General features: G+C 45.9%; 1 protein-coding gene across 1 annotated transcript in view; it reads right to left on the reverse strand.

The window, feature by feature from the left end:
* The window catches only part of SLCO2B1 (solute carrier organic anion transporter family member 2B1), a 101,745-nt gene that overhangs the window by 3,341 nt on the left and 77,186 nt on the right, over positions 1-21,218 (reverse strand). Inside the window, exons 12-13 of the mRNA XM_054015909.1 lie at positions 8,952-9,121; positions 3,665-3,729 (exon numbers count right to left, since the gene is read on the reverse strand). Coding sequence (XP_053871884.1) covers positions 3,665-3,729; positions 8,952-9,121 — 235 coding nt within the window. The remainder of the gene's footprint in view (positions 1-3,664; positions 3,730-8,951; positions 9,122-21,218) is intronic.

The following is a 21,218-nucleotide window of genomic DNA, read 5'->3' on the forward strand; positions in this document are numbered from 1 at the left end:
CCCTGGTGCTGTGAGTCTCCCTGGGCCCCCAGCCAGGCCCAGGGGCATGTGGTCCCCACCCCTGTGGCCCTAGCCTCGCAGGAGCTGTTGGGATTGTCTGCCTTGGCCCAGGGAGGTGGGGCTGGAAGTTCCTCCCAGAGGCAACATATGAGGCAGCCACGTGTCCCCCCCCTTTATATTGTGTCCCCCCAGTATCAGGAGGCACAAGTTGTCTATGGGCCAGACACTAGAAAATGCCTTAACCAGTTAGCAGAAACATCCTCCAACACCTGGAGTGGCTGTTCAGGTACTTTCTGCCTAAAAGTTACTATAGTTGAGAATGGAATGAGACATCAAGGCCCCAAACCTGCAGTTCTACCAGGCTAGACTTAATTCCATCTGGTCTGTTCTTGCAGAACAGCCATGGTTTGCAACATAGCTAAAACCATGATGTTATAGGCAGCTACAGGCTTGTTAAATACCACTTTAAGGAACAATCCTGCATTGGCTGGGGTTGGACCAAATGTGATGGGTTTTTTATCTGTTGTTTTTATATAAGAGACATTCACACAATCCAGGTATTATTGCAATTACAGGCTCACTTCTTCCTCTCCATTCTGTATTGTGTGAAAATGTGCATTGTTAGGACTTCTGGGACACATAGCAGTGTTTGCCAGGTGGAAATTAATTTCTGCATAAGAAAAACAATTATTTGAATTTAACGCTATTTTGAGCCATTCTGACATGTACCTCATGAGATGGTCGAGTTTGGGATCCTGACAAAAGGAAGAAAGGAGAGCAGCAGAATACAGACCCTAGATGTCAGAAAAGCAGACTTTGACTCCCTCAGAAAACTGATGGGCAGGATCCTCTGGAAGGCTAATATGAGGGGGAAAGGAGTCCAGGAGAGCTGGCTGTATTTTAAAGAAGCCTTATTGAGGGCTCAGGAGCAAATCATCCCAATCTGCAGAAAGAATAGCAAATATGGCAAGCGACCAGCTTGGCTTAACAGAGAAATCTTCGGTGAGCTTAAACACAAAAAGGAATCTTACAAGAAGTGGAAACTTGGACAGATGACTAGGGAGGGGTATAAAAATATAGCTCGAGCATTCAGGGGTGTAACCAGGAAGGCCAAAGCATAATTGGAGTTGCAGCTAGGAAGGGATGTGAAGGGTAACAAGAAGGGTTTCTACAGGTATGTTAGCAACAAGAAAAAGATCAGGGAAAGTGTGGGCCCCTTACTGAATGGCGGAGGCAACCTAGTGACAGATGATGTGGACAAAGCGGAAGTACTCAATGCTTTTTTTGCTTGGTCTTCACAGACACGGTCATCTCCCAGACTGCTCACTGTGCAGCACAGTATGGGGAGGAGGTGAGCAGCTCTCAGTGGTGAAAGAACAGGTTAAGGACTATTTAGAAAAACTGGACATGCACAAGTCCGTGGGGCTGGATGCGCTGCATCCAAGTAGGCTGACCAGATGTCACGATTTTATAGGGACAGTCCTGATTTTTGGGCCTTTTTCTTATATAGGCTCCTATTACCCCCACCCCCTGTCCTGATTTTTCACACTTGCTGTCTGGTCACCCTACATCCAAGGGTGCTGAGGGAGTTGATGGATGTGATTGCAGAGCCATTGGCCATTATCTTTGAAAACTCGTGGCAATTGGGGGAGGTCCTGGCTGATTGGAAAAAGGCAGATATTGTGCCCATCTTTAAAAAAGGGAAGAAGGAGAATCCAGGAAACTACAGACTGGTCAGCCTAACCTCAGTCCCCGGAAAAATCATGGAGCAGGTCCTCAAGAAAACCATTTTGAAGCACTTGGAGGAGAGGAAAGTGATCAGGAACAGTCAACATGGATTCACCAAGGGTAAGTCATGCTTGACCAACCTGATTGCCTTCTATGATGAGATAACTGGCTCTGTGGATACGGGGAAAGTGGTGGACATGATCCACCTTGACTTTAGCAAAGCATTTGATACGGTCTCCTACGGTATTCTTGCCAGCAAGTTAAAGAAGTATGGATTGGATGAATAGACCATAAGGTGGATAGAAAGCTGGCTAGATCATTGGGCTCAATGGGTAAAAAATAAAAAAAATTAATGGAGATATCCCATCTCCTAGAACTGGAAGGGACCCTGAAAGGTCATCAAGTCCAGCCCCCTGCCTTCACTAGCAGGACCAAGTACTGATTTTGCCCCTAAGTGGCCCCCTCAAGGATTGAACTCACAACCCTGAGTTTAGCAGGCCAATGCTCAAACCACTGAGCTATCCCTCCCACCCTGATCAACAGCTCTCTGTCTAGTTGGTAGCTGGTATCAAGCGGCGTGCCCCGGGGTCAGTCCTTGGGCTGGTTTTGTTCAATATCTTCATTAATGATCTGGATGATGGGATGGATGTTCAGCAAGTTCGCAGATGACACTAAGCTGTGGGGAGAGGTAGATATGCTGGAGGGTAGGGATAGGATACAGAGAGACCTAGACAAAGTAGCGGATTGGGCCAAAAGAAATCTGATGAGGTCAACAAGGACAAGTACAGAGTCCTGCACTTAGGACGGAAAAATCCCATGCACTGCTGCAGACTGGGGACCAACTGGCTAAGCAGCAGTTCTGCAGAAGAGGACCTGGGGATTACAGTGGACGAGAAGCTGGATATGAGTCAACAGTGTGCCCTTGTTTCCCTAACTGCATATTGGACTGTATTAATAGGAGCATTGCCAGCAAATCGAGGGAAGTGATTATTCCCCTCTATTCGGCACTGGTGAGGCCACATCTGGAGTATTGCATCCAGTTTTGGGCCCCCCACTACAGAAAGGATGTGGAAAAATTGTAGCCTTCAACTACCTGAAGGGGGTTCCAAAGAGGATGGAGCTAGACTGTTCTCCGTGGTGGCAGATGACAGAACAAGGAGCAACGGTCTCAAGTTGCAGTGGGGGAGGTCTAGGTTGGGTATTAGATAAAACTATTTCACTAGGAGGGTGGTGAAGCATTGGAATGGGTGGAATCTTCATCATTAGAGGTTTTTAAGGCCCGGTTTGACAAAGCCCTGACTGGGGTGATTTAGTTGGGGTTGGTCCTGCTTTGAGCAGGGGGTTGGACTAGATGACCTCCTGAGGTCTCTTCCAACCCTCATCTTCTATGATTCTATGATTCAAACAAAGACACAAATAAGAATAATTTTCCCTTAGACACTGTCATTTCTTGAGAAAGATCCCAAAGTGCTTTAGAGAAGCTATGTATAAACGTCTCTTCCGCATCCCATGCTGGGATGAAATGGGGCAGTCTGTGCCAGGAATGCACGACAGTAGTGTTACTAGGAAGGTAAGGGAAAAAGAATGGAAATTACAAGGGAAATTTCAGATGCAATTCACAGATTGAAATTTGGCCAGAACACCAGGGCCCAACATGCCATCTCTTGAAGAAAGTGCTGTGGGATCTTTAATGACTACAGATGATCAGGACTTTGGTTTTACTGCTTATCTAAAAGGCACTTCAACCAGAAACACAGCACCCCATAGCTAGGAATAATGGTTCAGCAACAAGTGAGAAAAAGTGTGACACCTACTGAATCAACAATACCCTTCTTTTGTAGCACCTGACTTTCTCTATTGATGTCCCATCTGATCCATGTGAATTCAAAATATCTTATGACTTTTCAATGCTACAGAACAACAAATTTTAATTTACCTAAAATTCTCAGCAGCAGGAACTGTATCCCAATAGCAAATGACTTATCTTCAGGCTGAACGCTCCTGAAAAGCAAAAACAAAAGAAGAATTAGTACATCCCCCTACACCAGTGGTTCTCAAACTATTCTACTGGTGACCCCTTTCACATAGCAAGCCTCTGAATGTGACCCCCCCTTATAAATTAAAAACACTTGTTTATATATTTAACACCATTATAAAAGCTGGAGACAAAGCGGGGTTTGGGGTGGAGGCTGACAGCTCGCGACCCCCCATGTAATAACCTCACGACCCCGAGGGGTCCCGACCTCCAGTTTGAGAACCCCTGCCCTACACAGAAATAGGAACAAATATGGCCCTTTGTTACATCCATGCAAACTTTGTATGTGTGTAACTGAGGGCAGACTTTGCTCCATTAGATGTATCACAGCCATGATGTTTTGGTTAGCTCTCATAATCTCTCCATTTTTTTATAAAATTACAATATGCTCTTTACAAAAATTCACTGCTCTTTACTGTAACATGTTTTCAAAACATGTTATTTCCTAGTATTCATTTGTTTAACATACTCTGTATTAGCAGAGGACAAGGCTAGGATTTTGGGCATCTCCTGATGTATCAGGTGGCCAAATATTTCGATGTTCATTTTGGCACCTAGCACGTATTTGGGTGCTCAAAGGTAACAACACTTAACAATAAATAAACCCATTTCCAGCGAGTTGGTTCACAGTCAAGCTGGAAGGGCATATCAAGTGGGGTACCACATGGATCAGTTCTGGGTCTGGTTCTGTTCAATAACTTCATCAATGATTTAGATAATGGCACAGAGACTACACTTATAAAGTTTGCGGACGATACCAAGCTGGGAGGGGTTGCAAGTGGTTTGGAGGATAGGATTAAAATTCAAAATAATCTGGACAAACTGGAGAAATGGTCTGAAGTAAACAGGATGAAATTCAATACGGACAAATGCAAAGTACTCCACTTAGGAAGGAAAAATCAGTTGTACACATACAGAAAGGGAAATAACTGCCTAGAAAGTAGTACTGTGGAAAGGGATCTGGGGGTTAGAGTGGATCACAAGCTAAATATGAGTTAACAGTGTAACACTATTGCAAAAAAAGCAAACATGATTCTGGGATGTATTAAATTAATGGAGATGTCCTATCTCCTAGAACTGGAAGGGACCTTGAAAGGTCATCGAGTCCAGCCCCCTGCCTTCACTAGCAGGACCAAGTACTGATTTTGCCCCAGATCCCTAAGTGGCCCCCTCAAGGATTGAACTCACAACCCTGAGTTTAGCAGGCCAATGCTCAAACCACTGAGCTATCCCTCAAACAGGTCTGTTGTGGGCAAGACTCGAGAAGTCATTCTTTCGCTCTAATCTGCACGGGTTAGGTCTCAACTGGAGTATTGTGTCCAGTTCGTGACCCCACATTTTAGGAAAGATGTGGACAAATTGAGGAAAGTCCAGAGGAAAGCAACAAAAATGATTAAAGATCTAGAAAACATGACCTATGAGGAAAGGTTGAAATAACTGGATTTGTTTAGTCTGGACAAGAGATGACTGAGAGGAGACATGATAACAGTTTTCAAGTACATAACAGATTGTTACAAGAAGGAAGGTGAAACACTGTTCTCCTTAACCTCTGAGGATAGGACAAGAAGCAATGGGCTTAAATTGCAGCAAAGGTGGTTTAGGTTGGACGTAAGGAAACGCTTCCTGTCAGGGTGGTTAGGCACTGGAATAAATTGCCTACGGAGGTTGTGGAATCTCCATCATTGGAGGGTTTTAAGAACAGGTTAGACAAACACCTGTCAGGGATGGTCTAGATAATTAGTCCTGCCTTGAGTGCAGTGGACTGAACTAATGTCCTATTGAGTCCCTTCCAGTCCAACACTTCAATGATTCTAATAACATTCTTCCACTGTGCAAACGGAACTGAGGCTGAGTCACAGCAAGGTCATGGGGGAGATTTCACTGGTAAAAAAAATTCAGACAAAGCCAGTGAGATGCAGCTGGGTCTTGCTGGGGAGTAAAAGTGGTACATATGATACATTGCATTTCTATAGAACCTCTGAAGATGAAGCTGTGAGGAAGGAAAGTAGCTTGTTACTTCATTGTTGCTTCATTTTACAAATGGGAAAACTTTGGCAAAGAGAAATTAACTGACATGGCCAGGGTCATACAGGTAGACTGTGGTAGGGCTGGGAATACAACTAAGGCCCAGATGCCCAGTCCTGTATTTAAAGTACAAGACTAGCCTTCCACTCCAACAATAAGGGCCCAATGCAGCTCCCACTAAGTCAACGAAAAGACTCTCATTGAATTTATCGAGAGCTATTTATCGAGATTTTTCCAGTCCCTGGAAAAATCATGGAGCAGGTCCTCAAGGAATCAATTATGAAACATTTAGAGGAGAGGAAAGTGATCAGGAACAGTCAGCATGGATTCACGAAGGGGAAGTCGTGCCTGACTAACCTAATTGCCTTCTATGATGAGATAACTGGCTCTGTGGATGAGGGGAAAGCAGTGGATGTGTTATTTCTTGACTTTAGCAAAGCTTTTGATACTGTCTCCCACAGTATTCTTGCCACCAAGTTAAAGAAGTATGGGCTGGATGAATGGACTGTAAGGTGGATAGAAAGCTGGCTAGATCGTCGGGCTCAACGGGTAGTGATCAATGGCTCCATGTCTAGTTGGCAGCCGGTTTCAAGTGGAGTGCCCCAAGGGTCGGTCCTGGGGCCGGTTTTGTTTAATATCTTTATTAATGATCTGGAGGATGGTGTGGACTGCACTCTCAGCAAGTTTGCAGATGACACTAAACTAGGAGGCGTGGTAGATACACTAGAGGGTAGGGATCGGATACAGAGGGACCTAGACAAATTAGAGGATTGGGCAGAAAAAAACCTGATGAGGTTCAACAAGGACAAGTGCAGAGTCCTGCACTTAGGACGGAAGAATCCCATGCACTGCTACAGACTAGGGACCGAATGGCTAGGTAGCAGTTCTGCTGAAAAGGACCTAGGGGTCACAGTGGACGAGAAGCTGGATATGAGTCAACAGTGTGCTCTTGTTGCCAAGAAGGCTAACGGCATTTTGGGCTGTATAAGTAGGGGCATTGCCAGCAGATCGAGGAACGTGATCGTTCCCCTTTATTCGACATTGGTGAGGCCTCATCTGGAATACTGTGTCCAGTTTTGGTCCCCACACTACAAGAAGGATGTGGAAAAATTGGAAAGAGTCCAGCGGAGGGCAACAAAAATGATTAGGGGTCTGGAGCACATGACTTATGAGGAGAGGCTGAGAGAACTGGGATTGTTTAGTCTCCAGAAGAGAAGAATGAGGGGGGATTTGATAGCAGCCTTCAACTACCTGAAGGGGGGTTCCAAAGAGGATGGAGCTCGGCTGTTCTCAGTGGTGGCAGATGACAGAACAAGGAGCAATGGTCTCAAGTTGCAGTTGGGGAGGTCCAGGTTGGATATCAGGAAAAACTATTTCACTAGGAGGGTGGTGAAACACTGGAATGCGTTACCTGGGGAGGTGGTGGAGTCTCCTTCCTTGGAGGTTTTTAAGGCCCGGCTTGACAAAGCCCTGGCTGGGATGATTTAGCTGGGAATTGGTCCTGCTTTGAGCAGGGGGTTGGACTAGATGACCTCTTGAGGTCCCTTCCAACTCTGATATTCTATGATTCTATGATTCTATGAGCTGGAGCTGGCCCTAAGTGAATTCCAACAACAAGCAGTTTCTGAAGAGAATAATTCCCTCCCCTGCAGGGATCAGTGGGTGAAATTCTGTGGCCAATATTATGCAGGGAATCAGACCAGATTATCATAATGGTCTCTTCTGGGCCTAAAATCCTCAGAACCTTTGAGGAATGAAACTATAAGCTGAAATGATGGAGGCGTCCATTTGTTTTTTATTGTAAATCTATAGGGGAGTGAGGTACAGGCCTCTGGCTCCGAGCAAGTTGCCAATGTAGCCCCTGGTGTCACAAAGTCTGAAAAGCCCAACTGCCATGGGCTATGACAGACAGAGTAACCGTTTCATTGATCCAGCCAAGAATGTCCCAATCCCTGGGAGGTTAATGGTGTTGAAATATTGACAGCTGCTCAGCACTGAAAAGTGCCCCCACAGTACACGTCATGGTGGCTAATGTTGTTGACTTGTTCTTTAACTCTGCAAGGGATTTAGCTGCTTCGGTTAAAGAGATGGGAAGAGCCTGTGGAGTCAAAGAGCACCTGAAACCTGCTGTGAGAAGTGCTCTGCCTGAACTCCTAACACAAGGCACAGCCTCTCGTAAGGGTCTGGGTGAGGCAAACATCAGTCCCAATGATTTCTCCTGCTTTGTGTAAAGCAGCTCTTCGTTTCTAGCACTATTTGACGCTCAGACACATGACAGGGCTTCCCATACCCGCTGGCAAACTGAGCTAGTAGGCCAAACGCCGAAGGTGGAACTACATGGCATGCTTACCTGCCCTTCTGTCTTGGTGATTTGCTATAGTGTAAAGATGGAGACACTTTAAGAAAGACAGGGAGAAACAAGGAGAAAGACAGAACCAGATTTAGATAAGGATAGCTACAGATGATGGATGGCAAGACATAGTCCGGGATGGCACAACAATAACTCCAGGGAAGTCAGTGGGCCTGATCTTCCACTGCCTTCACTAACACCTGGGCACAGTGCATGTGGGAAATGCTGTCACGCTGATCTGGTAGAACTTTACACCACTTTTACCCTTAATTTGCACTAGGGTAAATCAGGTGCAAGGCAGCGGGAAGTGAGCCCCAGTGCGGTTACACTGCTGTAAATTCAATTGGGGATCAGAATCAGGCCCATATGCAAATCAGGCCCATCTTTGTTGTTACCTTATCACCCACCCTGTCCCTGTTTGTCTGCTTATCCACCTGCAGTGTCTTGTCATAACCCTAGACTGTGAGCCCTCTGGGCTCCATTTCCTCACTTGTACAGGGCCTAGCATGCTGGGCCATGACCCCTGACTGCGACCTCTAGGCATGGCCACACTATAAATAACAACATATATGGTTAAATGTGGATAAATATAATAGAGATGTGCCAAGATGGGAGCTCTGAATTTAACCCTCATGCCTGCCACTCCCTGAACGTTTGTGGTTTGGATAAAATAGCTCTCAGATCTGAGCCACCGATGGTTTTGGGTTTTCAAAACTCAGCATCCTCATCCCAGCTCCAGAGTATTCTCCAGAAGAGGGGAGATGCCGGATAGAGCTCGTGGTCCGAGTGTGGTGACAATCCCGCCTACATTACCTCAGGATGAGCATGAAGGATGGTGTGTGCGACGTGCTTGCCAGGATTCCAGCCAGGCAGCAAAGTACAACAAAGGGTAAGAGGAGGTGGAAGCAATTTGTGCCACAGGTCCCAGGGGAGGCGGATCCTTCAGCCCCATTTTCAGAGATGCACCTGCAGTGTGTATAATTCTGAAAAGAGAGCAAAGAAGATGCTGAGATGGGGGAAGCCATTGGAAATACAAGGCACTGCAGTCAGCTGTAAGTGGAGGCACAGATGTAGATAAGAACCTAGGATTTGCCCTGCTAAATCACACCATGGGTCTATTTAGTCACATATTCAGCCTCCAGCAGTTAACTAGCATCTGAGGCTTCTGATGAAGGCAAAGAATTCATTACTATTATAGCTGACCAGTGGCAGATTGCGGAAAGGAAGGGAACATGCCACAGGTGCTGACTTTGTCATTTCCCAGCAGGTGCTTGACCCCCACTCTGCCCCAGGTCCTGCCCCTGCTCCACCCCTTCCCCCAAATCCACCCCCACTCCGCCTCTTCCCACCCTACCCCTTCCTGTCTTGTTCTGCTCCCTTCCTTGAGCATGCCCCGCCCTCACTCCACCCCTGTTCCCCCAGCGCCTCCTGAACAGCTGATCATGGAGGGCGGGAGGCGTTGCAAGGAGAGGAACTGATCGGTGGGGCCACCAGTGGGTGCTGAGCACCCACTATTTTTTTCCCATGTATGCTCCAGTCCTGGAGTTGGCGCCTATGGAACACGTTCTTCCTGATCCCGGCTTCTGTCCTGAAGGACTCCACGAGGGTGACTCGGGGCATTCTTGGATAGCTGTGATCACCATCAGACTTTAAAGCAGTGGGTGGCCAAGACTTTGCCATTGCTCCTGGGTGTGGCACTCCTCATCCCCTGGACATCTGCCTAAGTTCAGCCCCTCCTCACTTTTAGAAGCCATCTAGTAATATTCCTTTTCCAGAGACATTTCTATTATCAGTCATGCCAGCCCCTGTGTAGGGCTCCTCCCCACCCATTCTTGTAGTGATTCCTCAGGTTTTGTGCTTTCAGTCCTTTGTTTCACGTCTATTGTGTGTTTGCACCTTGGCACCTGAAACAAACTCTGATTCTTGGGATAGTTTCATCTCTTATGAGAGATCTCATCAACAGCTTGTTAAAAAATCGAATCAAACATGTCCATTTGCCTGAATTAAATCTTCCTGCAGAAACAGCTGTGGGAGAAGATCTGAGGCAGAACGCTGAGGGAGGACTGCATGGAGAATTTCCCTTAGATTGCTCTATTGAAGAAGGGGCAAGTTTTGCTTCCCTCTCCTCAGTGGGATGATCAATGGTTAAGCTGCCAGAACCAACTGAATCTTTGGTATCCACAGGAGACCAGTCTCTCCTCAGTGATAGATGCTGGTTTCCCACTTCCCCTCCCATTCTCTGACATCACAGCTACATAAGAAATGTTCTATTATTTACAATCTGGGCCAAATCCTGCAGTCCTTACTGATGCAAAACTCTGAGAACATGGACCAATTAAAGAATAGACGTGTGCCCATCTTACAGGTTCTTTTTAATTACATAGCTAGTAAAATACCTACAAGTAGACAATAAAATTATCTATCCAATCTGCTACATGAAATACACAAAACAGAGAGTGGCTCAGATGAAAAGGCTGTGGTTAAATATTTAATCATTGAAGTGAGGTAATTGCATCCTATCTTTCACTTTCAAAAGCATGTGCAAGATCCTATCTCATTGCTAATGACAGTTACTGTCTCCAGCATGCAGTGTTATGGACAACATTTCAAGTTCAACGTGTTTCCACTATACTACAGATGGATCTCCAGGTGGTTGGTTAAGTGTTCAGTTATAAAAACCTATATAGAATGGAATAGTTAATTATGTCCTATAAAAGTTGGAACCTTATTGGTGAAGAGGTGGAAATCAATACTGGAAGCTACTTTCAATAGCCCAACACATTCTTGAATGAGAACATTACTTTGTCCAGAAAGGAGGTTTTCTCTCATTCTGAGTGGAATAGAAACTGAAGAGAAATGAGAGTTTTGCTAGTGACTGCAATGGTAACAGGACTGGCCGATAGGTTTCTGAATCCTGAAGAATTTGCTCTCAGAGCTTGAGAAAAGAGCCAGTGTCTTTAGCAGCATGCTGTAACGAGTCAGGGAGCACTAAAGTGATATGGATGGCTTGGTGTTAATGATACCCCTGTGTTGCCAGTGTAACCTTTGACTTCTATCTAATCTGGTTAACCTATGTCTCTGATCTATTTTATGGCCTCACTTTAGTTTTGTGCTTTACAAAACTATATGAATCTGTCTGAAAGGTCTATACAAAGACCCATCCAGGGGCCAACAGGCATGTCTAGAACTTCTCTTTTTATCCTGAGTCGGGTGAGCTCTTTGTTTGTTTGTTTTTGGGGTGGGGGGTGGAGGGTTCTTCCAATGAAGGGGCGCAAACCTTCGAGGTTAAACACCCTCAACACCTTGGGAGGCCAGTGAAGCTGTGAAGTTGATGGCCCTCAGAACCTTAAGGAGTCAGGTCACAAATGAATTTAAGTTGGTAGATCTCAGCACAGTTTGCAAATGAACTTCTTTACACATAAGAATAAGATATCCATTCTGATTTTATTAAATCTGTCAACTGCCTTAGATACCATTGACCATGAGGTGTTCCTAGCATATCTGCAATTCCTGGCTTGGAATGGTTTAGTTCGCTTTTTTCAGAGAGGGCCCAGCAGGCAATGATGGGTGACTGTCAATCAGAATGGAGGGATCTCTTATCCCAGGGCCGGAGGGGAGTTTTACTAATAGGGCCTGGGGGTTGGCGATTCATTTTCTTTGGATGGAATGCAAAATCTTTTGTTATACAGCACAATGGCATGAATTTGTTCATATTAATTTCCATCTCTGTTCCCAGAGCATGGATGTAGGCCCCTCTTGGTTAGAGTATCATCTTGTGTCTATGCCAAAAGAATAAAAGATAAATACATCACAAAAGCACCAGATGCAGCACTGCTGTCAGTCTGTGCTTAGGCCTGGGGTATGAACAAGACTCCCGCTGTCAGGGTTGGAATGTGTAACTTTGAGAGACTTGTCTGCCTGTTCCCACTGTGCCTGGTTCTAGCCATGGCCATTAATCATTTGCTTTCACTAAGCCCAAACTCAATGAAATATTAAATTAGAAAGCTCTGCTTGGGCGGGGGAGAATGCAAAGCCTCACCTTTGAGAGAGGGACAAAAATAACCAACATATTACTAGTGAAGAGAACAGATTGTGGGCATGGGATATAGATTTTTCCAGTTTCTCTATTTTTAGTCACTACTGACTTGTTGTTACAAGGAGCTCGTTCTTTAAAATAGACCTTTAAACAAACAGAGAGTGAAGGTAGAGCTTGCGAAAGGGACTGGATTTACAGCCTGTGGCTGACCTGTGTGTCCACAAAACAGGTACAGCACAGACAGAAGCTGTGCAGACTCCCCTCACAGCACCATCCATATATCAATTACTTCAGCTAAAGAAACAACTCCATCAGATGTTAGTATGTAGCGAGCTGTGATCTTGACTGGGGACAGCCTTTAGAAGAAGTCTTAACTGGAGACTGTAAATCACTGTGTGACAGGGCCTATCTCTGTGGTGCCCCTTGTGGCCCAATGGGATACTACTAACCTTGTTGTGGGGTCTCCGATGGTCAGCTGTCACCTCTCGAGGCTCCAGGGCAGTGATGCTTTAGCCTTCCAGCTAAGGCACACTTGAGTCCCACCCTTCTGGGGTACTGAAGTCCAAAAATAAAGGAATGCTATGGACTCAAAACCAGGGTCGTCTGAGACATCTTCAGCAGGACCCCACCTTTCTACTCAGGGTTTGTCTTCATGCAGCCAGTCCGTTTAGCCAGTCTTCCTGGGCCCAGTTCTCCCATGCATTAGGAGGCTCATCTTGGCAGTAAGCTGTCACAGACACTTGGCTAAAAGCAGGCTTCCCTCACCAAGGGAGAAGCAGAGCTCTGCTTCCCTTCCTGGTCATCCCCAAACTTAGCTGGTTTCCTCCTTTTACCTCTCCTCCCCACTCCTGACATCTGCTACAAGTGTAGCAGAGTGGGGCCAGCTGGATCCACAGGCCCTCATTAACCTCCTGGAGCCTTGCCGGTGTGAGGCCTGGATGCCCCGTCCCACATGGTATCTCTAAGTCAAGCTTGTCCTGAGTGCCTTAGGTCCACAGGAGATCGAGTCCCAGTCACAAGTGAGTGCCAGGCTGATAGTTGCAAAGGGTTACCATTAGAGGAAGTTTTGCTCACATGCACTAAACCAGCATTTAACCAATCACCGTGCTACTGGCCGCAAAGGGTGGTTACAGAGCGAGCTTCCAGAACTCTCGCCCTGATCTGCCTCATAGTCTGTAGAATTAATGATGTTTGTAAAGTGATTTTGTATGGGGAGACTTTGGCAAACCAGTAAAGTGCCTGAAACCACTATGGCTTATTGCTAAAAGCAGACAAGACAGCAGGCTTAGCTTAACTAAGGAAGGAGGGGAGGGGGTTTTGGGTGCCACAGAAAGGGCAGCTTGACCCTGCATCCTTCATGATAAGAATTGTGTTGAAGTTGCTGATACATGCATTTTAGAAGAGCAGGATGTGCCTGGTTAATCAATAATCAGAAGAAAACTTCTTGCTTGACTAATGTATAAAATAAGGGGGGACTCTTCAGGACCGGTCTCTCCCTCTGGATTCATCTTGTGTTCCCCACTGGCAGACGGGCTGCTGCTGTGTCACTCGAGAGCCACACTCAGCTTCGGTAATTATCGAGGGTTGGGGGTTTTCTACTGACCTGTTGCGGATGTTTGTAAGTGCTTGATTCATAGATTCTAGGACTGGAAGGGACCTCAAGAGGTCATCGAGTCCAGTCCCCAGCCCTCATGGCAGGACCAAATACTGTCTAGACCATCCTTGATAGACATTTATCTAACCTACTCTTAAATATCTCCAGAGATGGAGATTCCACAACCTCCCTAGGCAATTTATTCCAGTGTTTAACCAACCTGACAGTTAGGAACTTTTTCTTAATTTCCAACCTAAACTTCCCTTGCTGCAGTTTAAACCCATTGCTTCTTGTTCTATCCTTAGAGGCTAAGATGAACAAGTTTTCTCCCTCCTCCTTATGACACCCTTTTAGATACCTGAAAACTTCTATCATGTCCCCTCTCAGTCTTCTCTTCTCCAAACTAAACAAACCCAATTCTTTCAGCCTTCCTTCATAGGTCATGTTCTCTAGGCCTTTAATCATTCTTGTTACTCTTCTCTGGACCCTCTCCAATTTCTCCACATCTTTCTTGAAATGCAGCGCCCAGAACTGGACACAATACTCCAGTTGAGGTCTAACTAGCGCAGAGTAGAGCGGAAGAATGACTTCTCGTGTCTTGCTCACAACACACCTGTTAATGCATCCCAGAATCATGTTTGCTTTTTTTGCAACGGCATCACATTGTTGACCCATATTTAGCTTGTGGTCCACTAGAACCCCTAGATCCCTTTCTGCTGTACTCCTTCCTAGACAGTCTCACACATACAGAATGGGAAGAAACTAAGTAAAGTGTGTCTTTAAGTGAAAGCACTCTTGTGTTGTCCTGTTTGTGCCAGCCATCTATCGGTCAGACGGCCGTGTCTCCCCTGATTTATTTCCTGACATCACCTTGCATAGAGTAAAAGTTACGAAGAGCTATGGGTTGAAAGAACCCCAGGTAACAATTTGGGTCCCATGTAGAAGGAAGGCCCTATATAAATGCAGGATCATCCTTGTTATTGTACAGAGCAGAGCTCATAATGATTGATGCACCAGGTTTTAACAGAGCATTCAGCTAAAAATGGGACTAGCTCCACTGTGGCCTAGTGAGATTTTTAGCTGCTGCTTCCTGATGTCGACAGCGTAGCTGTGAAACCAAATGTACATGGTGCCCATAAGTCAGAGCCAAGGTGGACTGCACATTCGCTTCTCTCTCTGCCCATATGGGGAGGATGTTGAACAAAAGGCGACATGTTTGCTACATCCACTGCTATGGAAGTATGTTTAATAAAGCTGTTGTCACTCATTGCAGCTTTCAGAGTAACAGCCGTGTTAGTCTGTATCTGCAAAAAGAAGAACAGGAGTACTTGTGGCACCTTAGAGACTAACAAATTTATTAGAGCATAAGCTTTCGTGGACTACAGCCCACTTCATCCGAAGAAGTGGGCTGTAGTCCACGAAAGCTTATGCTCTAATAAATTTGTTAGTCTCTAAGGTGCCACAAGTACTCCTGTTCTTCTCATTGCAGCTTGTTAAAGACATTTCACATGTGCCAGAGAGAAATGTGACAAACCTACTGTGACCCTCAGAGCACCCCAATGCCAGAAGACAAAGGGCTCCTTGGTATCTAGCAGTGAGTCTCAGCTGGCCTGACCAGCTCAGTGTACCCCAACTCACCATTGTCATAATCTGCATCTAAAAGGTGTCATGCAAGCAAAAACCTCTGAGAGTGCAACTGACGAAGCAAAAAACCCCCCAAAAACCACCCGGAATGCTGCCCCTGGAATTGTGCCGCCCTGAGAATGTGCTTGGTTTGCTGGTGCCTAGAGCCGGTCCTGCATGCAAGGTATGATATACAAACTGGTAACACACTGCTGATTAACACTACTGAGTAGTATATGTACGAGTGCTATATAGAAAATTATATCTATGGGCTGGAAATATGTCCTTAAAATGTGTTTGGCAGTTAGTGCTTAAGTCATCCTGCCCTAGACAAAGGAACCTGCCCGCTTGAATGTGTCTCCAGTGTAAACTGAGCAAAGAGACAATGGAAGAACATTTACATAAAAGGTAAACAAAGCTCACAACCTCGGGAGTGGGGGAGATAGCCAGGGAACTCTCACAGCAGGGAAGAGGAGACTGCAAAAATTAACATGGCGTCAACTCCCTGGTAGACACAGCAAGCTGAGCCCTTGAAAACAAAGATAAACTTTGAAGATCTGAGCAGAGAGAGAGAGCCATTTGGCATCCTTCACCTGAAGAGACAAAGAAGCCAAGTGCTTTGAGCTCTGTGTTAGATCCTGGCTAAGACCTGGCCAGCCATGCTGGAAGAACAACTGTGGGGAGAAAACTACTTTGAACAAATGACTCTAGGTTGTTCAGTTAGGCTTTAGTCTCAGCAGCCTATTTTTTTACGGTTTGTTTGTAACCATTTCTATCTCGATTCCTTCCACTTGGTATCACCTAAATGTCTGTTCTGTGTTAATAACCGTAATCCTGTTTTATGACAAAACCATCTCAGGGCTATGTTTCAAACTGAAAAGTAAAATCATTGGCCAAACTCACAGGCTCATGCTGTGAACTCTCGTAAAAGGAGCAGCAAACTTCATAAGGTTTTGTGAGTGCTACAGTGAGAGGGGCTGAGCACTGCAAAGGAGACGGTTCTGGAGAGACTCGGGACTGGAGGGGCTGTTGATGTCACCCTGTATGGAGTAACCAGGCTGGTGGAAGCAAGGGTGAAGTCAACGTGCTTGGAGCAGGTTCTGCGCCAAAGCTGCACAGCACAGAAGCATTCATGGTTAAAGGCAGGTGGTGACACAACCCCTGTTGGTCTGAGTGAACGCCCAAAGTGTCACACCCATACTGGCAAAAGGGCAACAAACAACGTGTGCACGTCACCCTCTGCACTTTGCTGACGTTGACCATGAGCACAAGAGGTGTTTCCATCTGGGCCAACTGCTTTTGTTTAAAAAAAAAAAAAAAAAAAGCAGATGTTCTGAGGCAGGCTGTAGATCAGTGTTAAAATGCTTTAGATTATATTTATCGATTGTAGATTGTCACTAACAAGAAAGACTTGCACCTCTGGCATTTTGGTTGTGTGCTGTTTATCTTGTCTAGTTAGATTGTAAGCTCTTTGGGGCACCACTGTCTTTCCACCTGTGTTAACTTAGCACAACAGGCAATCTTACTATGTCAATAAATAGCCCGCTAAGGAAGTGCTCCTCTAACTCAAGTGGAAGTGGCCTCCCCAAGTGTGTGTGTGATTTATCAGGTAAATGTATTTGTGGTCTGTAGCACATGAATGTGTGATGTCAGCACCAGGTTTGAAATGTCTTGGTTGGCTCCCTGGGGCCACATGTATTAATCTGAGCCCTGCAGTCTTTTCAGGTTGAGTCCAACAGACAGTTGAGTGTGTGGTTTTCTTTTAGACGATAACACTCTGCCCTTCTACAAACAGTAATTACCGTAGTTAAGGTTACTTAAAGCCACCCTGAGTGAGGTATTACTGTGTCTGTTTTATAAGGAAGCTGGGTCATAAAAAGTTTAGATGACTTGCCCAAAGTCACGACAGAGTCAGGAATACAACCCTAAGACACCTGTCTCCCATGCACATGCTCCAAACAAGACCATGCTCCTTTCCTTTCATTTGGCTGTGACTTCACGGCAGTGGATGACCATGGATTCATTTCAAAGCCTCTAACTACTAGAGGGCAACACAGCCACAGATATCTGAATCCATCCAACAGAGAGTAGCTGTGAAATACGTACACTACCCAATTTGTACATGTAAGTGTTTTAACACAGCACAGAGCCGCCTTTGGGGGCCCTTTCAGATGACATAAATCCTGGTTTAGAAAATCCAGCTACCATAACTTGTGTTTCACAGTCATGACTCAAAAAAAAATTGCACCAAACCTCTGAAACCAGCTCTGCGGGTTGTGGGAGTCAGTAGCAGCCAGGCTCCTGTTCTGGTGGGCAGCCAACCACAATTTCTTTCATCGCTGGATGTCAAATAATATTACTCAGTGGTAATATCTGGCAACTGAGTTCTCAGATGAGAAAGTAGGTCACATCAAACTGTGCATATTGCGTGTTCTTTTTTTGCTAGCTGGGACTTGCTGGTATTTAAAGTTTTGTTGCTTTTTTTCTCAGAGAAGGAAACACCTGTCAGGTTCAGATTGTTTATATAGTGTGTGAGTGAGGTGGCACAGTGGGAGTTGGCACACTAACCTCTCAGCTTTGGGGACATGCATTAAGTTACATGTGGACTGTATTGGGACGTCTCTCATACAGGTCCTTATTGGCACTAGCACACACCACCAAAGCACCACCCAAGGGGTTAGAGCCCCATCTTCCCTCCCATCCCCATACATCATGTAGAAGGGCCAGAATGACATAAGGTGCCCTAAAAGTCCCACATCGAGCTGGAGGAGAATTACTTCAGTGAATGACTGACTGCAGAAGACAGCCACCTTCTGAGGACCCCCTCACAAGCCCTAGTGTAGGGGGCATGCTGGGAGTGGGGCTGGGGGCAGGAGATGGATGTTTGAACAGGGAGATTCCAGGCAGTGCTGCATCCCATAGGGCAGCTCCAGAGACTACTCTAACTTTGACTGGCCCCCAGGGCTGCCAAAGTGCTGATGATGGCCTCCACAGGCCCTGGAGCAGCTCACGATTGGGAGAGTGCAAAGATGGCTTAACGCCATTCTAACGCCCCCAGTCCCTTGGGCAGAGAATTCTGTGCTGTGCCTCAGAGTCCTGAATGGAGGTGTTTCCATTCACCCCACACCAGTTCCAGCACAGGGAGTCCTTTAGATACCAAGCAGTATCAGTGCTACCATTATCATCACCTGTTCCCAGGCACACACCACACTGGTTTCTTCAGACTACCTCTGGACTCTGTAACTCTGTTAATAGTTCACCTAACTGTTACTGGGCATGGTTATATACTTAAGTTCTAAATAGCCAACAATTCACCATCCATAGGTGATGATGGGAAGGTCGGGCTCATCATTCTTTAGAGAGGTGCAGTCTGTGCAAACTGTGGGACCCAACATACAGTGCTCGTCTATGGCCCGGTGGAAGGTCACTCATTTCAAGATGGACACTGCATGATGGGGCCTGTACTTCCTGCAGCCCGCACCCCTGTGTGAAAACTGAGAATGTAATCTACTTCATGTGAGGAGAATGGGTTGTGGTCCTCAGGCTCTTTGCCCAAAGTGAAGGCTGCACTGACCTATTGCTAAGTTTGAGTAGCCCTGATGCAAATTGAGTTTATGTTTCCATACACACGTAGCAAAACATATGCTTGCAGCCTGTGAAGGCTTTTATCTAACAGTAGGAAAAAAAGCAGAATGAAGGAAATACAGTCCCCTGAAGAGAGTACTGTGCATGTGGCTCCTCTGAACCAGGTGGCAGCAACTCCAAGAACAAAATGGCTGCCGGCCCCGTACACAGGAGTTCTTAGAAATGTAATGGTGCAGGAGACAGGAAATAAAAGGCATCACAGTGCCATAGCCACTTACACTGCAGGGTTGGCAATGGAAACAGTAACAAAAACATAATTACACCCAGGAAAGCTTGTGCTTGGGGAATACCATCAAATGTAATAACCGTTTTTATTTTTCCTGCAGCAATTTAGCCATTTCTCTGAGCAGAGAATTTGGAACCAATAACTAGGTTATACTGCTGGCATGTGGGAAGAGTGAAGTTCAGCTTTATCTGAGCTTTTATCTAGATGACTTTGTGTCTTGGGTGGCTGCAGTGCAACAAACTCTGTTATCTAGGTTAACGAGCAGCAAGAACACGGTTTCCTCGTGCTGTGTGACAGATGGGAGTTAGTTTTAATTTTCAGGAAATAGGAGATACTGGCAGGGACCAGGGTGAATCCAAACCAAAAAGAGATTGAAGTTGTTCTGTGGAAAGCTGGGCAAGTAATTCTTTAGTAGGCACGTAAGGGGCATAGTTCAGTCTTAGTAGCCATGGCATTGTCTGCACTCATCTCCTTGTCATGGTTACTTATAATGCCCAATTTTCTGTGCGTTCAACACTCAGTAAGAGACAGTCCATGCCCTGAGGTGCTTAAGATCTCCCAAGCTAAACTGGATCAAGATATGTTCATGGTTGAATGGAGGCCTCACTCGCCCCTCCCCCCCACAAGTGCTGCAGGAAGTGCTATTGCTGGTTTTACTAGACGGTGTTTGCTCATGTGTTTGTACAGCACCCAGTACAATGGGGCCCTGATTGTGTTTGAGGCATCTGGATTCTACTGTAATACAAATACAGATGCTCCCCGGGTTACGCAAGACCCGACTTATGCAAATTTGTACTTACGGAAAAAGTTCCGTAAGCTAGAAATAGGAGGTTTTTTTGATTTTTGCATAACGGTTGGGTATATGTTTTAACTTACGCAAAATTCGAGTTACGCAAGGTGTTCCGGAACGCGATTGCATAAGTCGGGGAGGGTCTGTAATACATGGGTAAAACTATTTGAAGGCTTTCTGGGGTGGAGGAAGCTAGGGGCAGGATACAGTGTTCCTGCAAGGAACAAACCTAAAAACAACCATATTCAGACGTATGCTTTGGCAGAAAGTTTATTTGTTGAAAGGAACACCTTCAAAAAGGGTGTAAATTCAGTTCCTATCCTGTGTGTGTGTGTGTGTGTGTGTAAGTCTCTCTCCTTGAGAGACTGTAATCTAATTAACCAGACAAACAAAAGACAGAAGGAGAAACAAAAGCACAACAAAGTGAAATGACTTACCCAAAGTCAGAACAGATTGGTGATAGAGCCAAGAACAGAACCCATTTCTTCTGGCTCCCAGTCCACTGCCCCATCTACTAACCTATGCTGCCTCACAAGTGTCTAGCTTGACAATAGGCATCAAAGAGGATAAACATTGCAACCAAAATATGGCAATTTCTACTGTATGTTTGCAGTTATGGAGGTGGGTAAGTTGCTGGTCTGGTGAAGTCCCCTCAAAATGCCAATCTAAGGATTAAACAATGCCCTGCACAGATTTTCTGAATGTTGGTTCATAACCATTCTTCTGCATTGCCACACCACTGTGGTTACTTTTGAGCTACCTTGGGGGAGATGTTCTAATCCCATTAGCATCTCGCTGTAGCTATTGTGAGGCCACCATGTTCAGTGCTAGTAAGAACAGAGTGAACGTTAGACTAAGTCTTTCTATTAAGATACTGCAGAGCAGTGCCACAGAGTCCTCTCTCAGCTATCTGGTGTGCCACAGTGCTTAGCCAGTTTCCATCATCCCATGGTCACAGGGCCGGTGCAACCATTTAGGTGACTTAGGTGGTCGCCTAGGGCACTAGGATTTGGGGGGCGCCATTTTCTTCGGCAGCGACTGTGGTGGCCGGATCTTCGGCCGCCCCGGTGGCCGCTGGCATTTAGGAGAGGGAGCTGGGGCAGTGGAGCACGGGGAGGGCCTTCTGCAGCAAGGGGAGGGGGGGGTGGCACGCAGGGGAACTCCCC

The sequence above is a fragment of the Malaclemys terrapin genome, chromosome 1 (assembly GCF_027887155.1).
Source record: "Malaclemys terrapin pileata isolate rMalTer1 chromosome 1, rMalTer1.hap1, whole genome shotgun sequence".
Taxonomy (NCBI): Eukaryota; Metazoa; Chordata; order Testudines; family Emydidae; genus Malaclemys; species Malaclemys terrapin.